A 7,807-nucleotide genomic window follows, 5' to 3' on the forward strand; every position below is an offset into this window, starting at 1 on the left:
GCACATGACTGGTGCAAAGACACTGCTTTCCCCCCTTTCACAAGGTTACAACTACTAGCTACTTACTTATCTGCGTGCTCGGCGAGCCAAGTAGGGCGTCGGTTAAGCCATCATTCTGGCGAGCGGTTGACGAGCTGTCGAGGGCGGGGTGTACCTTGTGCGAGTCATGGATGATTTATGTGGTTCAACAATTGGTTGCAGGTAGCTGAAAGCAATGTCCGGAGGCTTGACTGAGTTGTGTTATTTGTGGGCAGCTGCACCAGATACTTAATGGACGGCCGGAAAAGGGCGCCGCCCGGCCGTCGCCGCCGGCCTTGCCATGCCATTGTCACGCTGCAGGCGGGAGTAGAACGATAGGACCCAGCAGAGGGTCAGCAGAGTCGGTGACCAGCTGATAATGGGTAGTTTGCGATGGCATGGTGGTGGTGGTCTGGCCTCCCTAGCGTCTACCTGATGGTGGGATGTGTTGATTCTAGGCAAAATGGCCTGGGTGGGTTCCGGGTGTCCTCGCAAAATAACAATCTTATCCGTCTCGGTCTTTCTTACATTTCTCATATATAATAATACACTGCATTCTCTGGGTCGTCTCAAAGTAGAGCGCGGTAGCAACCAGGCTGGCGGGAGGCCAAGAACCACTTGACCGGGGCTTCCTTGCCACTGTCTTTATTCTCCATTCCCCAGTCGTCTCTGTCGTCCATCGGCCCCCTCTGACCAGTGAGAGTCGAGGAAAGACGAGCGGCTAACTCATACACAGTCTTTCGCCCCAAACGAGAAGAAATGATGCCTGTGCACCGCCCTTGCTCTCCACCTGTGTACTAAGAAGAGATCCGCAGCGGCCTCGCATCCTGCCAACTGCCTGAGTAGGTGGTGGGCAAGTAGGTAAGCGGGAAAGTAGTTGGTAGGCTGCAATTTGCGACACGGAGTTTTCTGTGTGTACTCGGGTGGCGGACGTCTGTGATCTGTGAGGCTAATAAGAAAGCGTAACAACGTAGCATAATCTGTAGTCTTTAGTCATAGAAAGAGTTACAGTAGCAGCATACTGCATGACAAATTGGCCTGCTGCTTGCTCAAAAATTCACCGATGCGAGTTGCAATGCGTTTGTGCGGTTGGGCGTGCGCAATAAAGCTTCTTCATGCCTTGCCGACTTTCTGCTCCTCACCGGTTCCAATTATTTGCTCGGTGGCTCTAAGAATAGTTAGTGAGTGAGGCTTTGGCTCACAACTGGGACCCTTGGGGCCCCCCCCCCCCCCCCCTCTCCTCTCTTTCTCGTTTGGGTGATGGGCAGTGATGGGCTGCGGCGACGACTGCAGCACGATGGCGGGAAAAAGTCGTGTTTCTAAACTTGACTTCCGGAGGTTTCGAGGAAAACGTGCGGGATTGGGTGCACGCGGCGAGGAGAACAAGCCCAAGTGGCGAAACCAGGGTATGCTGCACCTCTCAGAGATCCGTGTCCAGGCTGTCGGGCACTCACTGCCCGGTTATGGACATGTTCAGGCCGGATAGGCTAAATCGGGACCGGCACGGATTCGGTGATATGTATCCGTAGGCTGAGCGCGCGGGAGGGAGACATGTTCTGACATTTGATGGCAGGGTGATGTGACCAACACAGCATATAAGCAAAAAGGGCACAACATGGTGCACATGTGTCAAAAACGGGCCGTGTTGAGACGCATCAGTTGTTGCTATATTAGTAGTGCGCTCCAGGTTCTACTGCATCGAGACATGTGCGTACAACAACGCCCATTTGGCGCAGGCATGGTCAGACCAAGGGGCGGAGCGTTCAGGGACCACAGACGACGAGAATTTTTTTTTGCATGTATCCCTTCTCGCCGCCTTACTCGTGGTCCCCGTAATATACGGGCAACCGCGAGTTGCACACGTAAGGGAGCATGAACTCGTCTCCTTTCGATGCTGGCCCGTCTTGCAGCTGTTGACGATGCGGGCACATGTGCACACACAGGAGAGACACAGAAGGGGCTTTAATAAAGTGCATGACATCTAGTACCAATGCAGCAAGTTGTGCTGCTCATCGCCGTATGTGGCACCCAGGGAGTCGCCCATTTGCTGAGAAGGCTAATCTGGAGATGGGCACCACCTTTGTAAATCGGGTTTGGCCCGAGGAGCCTTTTCTCCTCTCCTCCCTTCATTCATGCGCGTCGTCAGTCCGGTCGAGGGCGAGCAAGGCTCTCATTACCAGTACGGAACCGCAGGGCCGTCATGTTTACGTCGGCTACGCCTCGTGATATTATGGTTGAGAATTTCTGTAAGTACTTGTGCTGGCTCTTTTTCTCTTGCCTCCCAACGGTATCCCTGTTCAAAATCAAGAGAACCACACTTCCGGGCCGGCAGACCGGTTTCCCCTCTTTGACTTGAGAGGCGCCCAATCGTCTGTGATCACCATCAATCACCACACCCAAACCCAACCCGCCGCCGACCCCCCCCCCCCCCCCCTGCGACAGCTTTGTTGTTTGGCCATCTTTTCTTTTTGGAAGGAAAAAAAGGTCCTTGCTTTTCAACAGTGGCTGGCGAGACAGCCAGACAGCAAAGCAACCGCCACCCATCTCCGTGTGGCCCCCTTCCCCTCCAACCACAAGTTGCGAGGTCATAATTCGTTTTCAATGACCCGGTTGTCACCTGCACCAGTCAAAAGCATGGAGTGACGGCGCGTTATTAGCTCCATCACATCTCTGCCACCTTGTTCCCAACTTGCTGCATCCCCGCATCTGGGTCGCGACTTATTAGCAGAACAACTAACTAGTGGTCATCGTCCGCCAGTAAGTTCATTGTCCACTATCCTATTGCGGCTTCCCAACCAAAATTGATGGCCGTCCGCAGGCCAGGCCAGTCTGGCTCTTTCTGACTGGCTTTTGCTACTCAGTTGGCTAGGTAGGTTCTGGCATCCACAGGAATGGTAACACTCTCCGCTCCTCCGCCACCAAAGTCAACATTGTTAGTTTGCTTCTTATAGCGTAATTCATTCGCGGCCGGCCTCCTTGGCTGTAGCGTGAAATCGATCCCTGGTTGCCGCAAGTCCTGGCGGCGCCCGTCTCATCCATGGACCATGCCTGACCGAGCGCGCCCGTCCCCGCTGGCATATCAGCCATTATTACCAGGGTTCTTTTACCTTGCATCTTCGTCTTTCATTTCTGTCGGCAAGGTCTTGTGCTTTCCCCTCCTGATCCCCCTCACCTCCTCCTCTCCGGCCGTGTCTTTTTTACTGCATCAGCTCTCCTCGGTTTTGTCCTCTTCTGTGGCTCTGAATCGATGCGGCTTTGCTGGACTCTGGTATCACCAGCATCTTACATGTGCTTTTATCGTACAAGACACCACCACGCACACGCAGGCACAGAAACATAGCAATACGTACAGCAAGTTTCGACTGCACACGGGACACAATCGGACAAGTGCTCCCGGCACACATACACACGCCCACTGCCCAGTCCCATCCATCATACATACATATCCACCTGCATGGCCGTTCCCAGCCTGGTGCTTGCTGCTTGCTTGCTTCCCTCGCCCATCGGTCTTGTTTCTTATTACTCGCAAGCCTGGTCTAATAACTTGGCGGGCCATACAACGCCGTCGTCGCAGCTCAGCCTAGACCCAGCCAACCAGCTCATTAGTTTTGAGCTCTCGTTGGGAGGTCCAGAAAATTGAACTTGCTCCAAGTCTGCTCCAAGTCTGCTCCAGAAAAAAAAAAAAAGAAAGGACTTGCAGCTTTTATTAATACGCCATTTGCGTCGCCCGCCGCCGCTTTTCAGGCCCGCCTGATCGCTCCTCCTCGTCTGTCCACATTTGTTAGTTGTCGTCTGGACACCTTTGTTCCGCCTTTGGCCTGTTCCCTTGTACCTTGTCGCAACTGGCCCTCTGTCTTGCCGTTTGACTCCGTTCTGCTTTGCCGACCTTGCCTGGTTCCGTGTTGGGCCTGGACTGGCGTGACTGTGTCATTCAGCCGGTCCTGATTCCACACTTGTATCTGGCCATATTGCCGCACTTTTTTTTCCTCTCCTTTGCAACGCTCTTGTTTCTTCCATCATTCGGGCTGTACCATCTTCAGTTTTTCGTCCGTCGCAGTCCCGTTCTATCTCGTCAATGTCAGCGCTCTTCTGTCGGAGCCCTGCTTACTGCCCACAACCGCCACCAGCTCCGCCAACGGCCGGGCTGTACTTGCCTCTTGCCCGCTTCGGTTACCCGGTTGTTCGTTCAATGTGCCTGCATGCACTTTTGAATAATTTCTGCACTTCTGGATAACCTCCATCAACTCTGTTACAACATCTCTGGCGCAAACTCGATACGATATATCCTTCGATTTTTACATTCTGGGTACTCCTCTTATCACCTTCGCCGTCTAGTCTCTCACTGCCCCGCACGCCGTCGTTTCCGAGCTATCAATCTTCACAAGCCTCTCGAGAAGAAGGCCAGCACCAGGATACATAGCCCATTGCTTTGCTTTTGTCTTGTTCATTTTCACGGCCGGATATTCCATAGGGTTGACTGTTCTGCGGTGATCCACCTTTGGTGAATTCATTTACGAGAGTTACTTGCTTGTCGCTCAGGGATCGCCACTGCTACCCGGCTTCTTATACACCCGTCCACCTCGAAGCTCTCCTATACCACTTCAAGCGGCGTTGGGGCTCCAGAACGGCGACCAAGTGCTTTTCTCTCTTCAAACAGTTTTTTTGCGGCATCTTTATCTCAACATTATTCTGCAAAAGCAGGTTATTGGCCCAACTTCCTCGTACTTGCTTGAGACATCTGCGACGCTCGGTCTTAGTCAATATCGGGCAGAGATTGCGATTTCGCAACAACAGTATTCGCGCCGCAACGCAGACATCTTAATTATGAGTCATGGATCACATGGATTTCGCGACCCACGATAACACACCTGGGCCGCCAGCGCACACCAATGCCATGTCCCAGGCATCAGAGCAGTGGGCTCAGTCACCAGCCGTACAGCCGCTATGGCCCTCTCAACCTCATTTGTTCAGTTCTCACTATAACTCATCGAACCCAGAATTTGCTTCTTCTTATGTTGCATCGCTTCAGAATGGGCCTTACCCAACCACTGGCATCCCTGGTCAGCCGCGGGTCGCGACCAACATGAATCAGTACAACACGCCAGCGAGTCCATGGTCCCCTGCCTCGATCGCGCACCACTCCAACACTTATTCTACACCCTCGCTTGGTTCAGTGGCCGATTCTGCTGGTCATCAAATTCATTACGCGTCCAGAGGCCCGGCCATGCCACCAAGTATATCCCAGGCGCAACTCGGGTTCATGCAACATGCTGCTTCAACAAACAGGCAGTTACCACCTGGAACTGTGAATACGCAGCCCCGAGCAAACGCGCACTTGAATCAGCAGTTTGGAGGGTCGCCGTCGTACTTTTCTGAAGCAGCTCCGTATGCGATCCATGCGCGACACAACAGCCATCCCAACCCGCATCCACAACGGAACGTCCAGAGTCGCAGCCGACCATTCCAAACTCACCGTCATACACATTCCACTTCTGGTAGGTTTTCCATTTTGTCGAAAAAGCATTTTGAAGATGGGGAGTGATGAAATGACAGCGCACCAGCTAGCAGAAGCCTTTGTTTGCAACCCCTTCTGTTTTCATGTTAGCGAACCCGTCTCGCGAGTGAGATTTACTCACAAGTCGAATGAGAGGAAATCAAAGAGAAGGAGCGTATCGCTAACTTGTTAATTTTAGCTATGAATCCAAACATTGTCAACGACGGAGCTGCGCCATCTCCTTCCTTTTCTGAGCGAAGACGTGTTGAGCATATGCGAGGGCGACGGCCGAGCGGTGCCAGATTCACTGTCTCTGAAAGTCGTGGTGACTGGGCAAGACATTTTGGTGGATCTGCCGTGCTCTATCCTGGTCCTCACCGTCAGGCCACGATGAATCATACAGGCGCCTTGGAAGAAGGTGAGACTAGACGACTGCAGCTTCTTCGCGGTGGCTCGACAAGCAAATGCGTTGTGTCCAAATCGGCACTACAAAGCCTTCAGATACTCAAGGCCAAGGAACTACCGGAAAACGATAGAAGTAAGTCAAGTTTTCCATGCGCATACCATGCCGCCTGTCCGCTGACTCTTAAAGCCTGCATGATTTGCTATAATGAGTACGAAACAGAATCGCCCGAGGGAATAAGTGAGAGGCCCATTAGGCTTCCGAAGTGCAAGCACGTGTTCGGAAACCACTGTATTCGCAAGTGGTTCCAGGATTCGGATAGCTGCCCGTATTGTCGCGATAAACTGCACTCGGAGCCAAAACATTTGCCATCTTCCACGCGGGCCTTTTTAGATGTGATGCGGATACGAGGCTGGACGGCCGGATCAGAAGTGGCAGAAGATTTCTACCGGCGAATCATGGCGGGTGAGGATGTCCGGGCTTATGTCAGTGTCCATTCCATGGGCGAGAGACGGCCCCCTCCTGACGATGAAGAATATGATGACTCGTCTCGGAGAACCCGTCAGCGTCGGTCCAGTTCGTCAAGCGCTGAGCCGGAGGTTTTGACACCGATACAGAGTCCGTCAAGTATGCGCCGAGCACGACATCGAACGACGCCAAACTCGTCGGGCCAAGCATCGCCAACGCAGGCGGGAGCTGCATCTAATCCTTGGATGTTTATGGCTCCCGAATCACCAGCGAGCATCGCGCCGAATGCCCCGCTCCGTTATCAATCTCCGGCTCGTCCTGCTACTCAGCCCACGTTGGTGCACCAGCCCAATTCGACAGCGCTGCCGGTATTAGCGCACCGTACATACCCGAGAACTGCTGGTCCGACGGTGAGCCCAAGTGCCATACCAAATCCGTTACAAAACAGCCCTCGGGCATCTCGGATGCTGCATATGACTTATGGCGATGCTTCCATGGGTCAATTTGTAGAAGACGCGTATCTGAGTGAGCAGGAGTCACCTTGAGCCAGGTCGCAAACGATGGGGCCGTGGGTCGGCTCAAGTGTAGCCCATGGCCAAAGTACTTGATATATTGCAACAGTCTATTTCTTTCTGCCACCATTTTGGATGGCCACACAGCGTATGCATTTTTTCTAGCATTATCTTGGCGTTAGGGTGGTTTTGCTTTGGCATCTTTTCCCCGCACCCTTCGTGTTGCGTTGGATCTTCTTGCTACATTCATTGAGGGATAGATCGGAGGTTTTGCTACTTGTCGTGGAATTTGGGACGTTTTTTTATGTATTATGACAGTCATAGAAGCTAGCGTAATGTGGCGGCCCAAATAGCGAAAAAATGAGTTTGTATTCTTTTTTATTCTCCCTCTTCTTGTCGCAACTTGGAAGTTTGACGACATGGTGGCGCAAACGGTCAATCGTATATTATTCCAAAATGTCAAGTAAACATATTCCCTGTGGACAAAGAAAGGAACAACAAAAAGGGCAATAATTGTCGAGGTTTCCTCTACGTGCACCACATACACCGACTGACGAAATAGTGGCAGGCCAGCATTGCTGGGACGAGAATTGATGAGGAATCGCAAAAAAATTGTGCCTTCATTGATGCTTGTTGCAATGCCTTGAGATATACACATCCAAATTATGCCTGTAGGGTAGCAGGTTCGGCTCAGATATATCAAGAGTGGGTGGGCCAGATCTGGTTGACACGTGTGGTGTGGGAAAATCTCCGATGAAAGGAATGCACTATCATGTTGCAAAAGGGAGTGGACTAATCCATATAATTCACGTTGCTGTGCGTTTATATCGTACCTAGTTGTGAAGATGATCTCTGGTAGAGCCGACGCATAACTTGTGTTGCTTGTGCACGCTGCCACAGTGGGCTCGCGCC

The 7,807-nt window shown here is 52.3% G+C and overlaps 1 protein-coding gene across 1 annotated transcript; it reads left to right on the top strand.

Moving 5' to 3' along the window:
• Nucleotides 1–5,902: 5,902 nt before the first annotated feature.
• On the top strand, nt 5,903–6,928 carry V2A60_000559 (RING finger protein; the record flags this gene model as incomplete). Its single annotated transcript, XM_083251928.1, has 2 exons — nt 5,903–6,050; nt 6,105–6,928. The coding sequence occupies 2 exons, from the start codon at nt 5,903–5,905 to the stop codon at nt 6,926–6,928; spliced, it is 972 nt and encodes a 323-aa protein (XP_083108054.1).
• Between the last annotated feature and the right edge of the window lie 879 nt (nt 6,929–7,807).

This window comes from Cordyceps javanica, chromosome 1 (assembly GCF_051103115.1).
Source record: "Cordyceps javanica chromosome 1, complete sequence".
Taxonomy (NCBI): domain Eukaryota; kingdom Fungi; phylum Ascomycota; class Sordariomycetes; order Hypocreales; family Cordycipitaceae; genus Cordyceps; species Cordyceps javanica.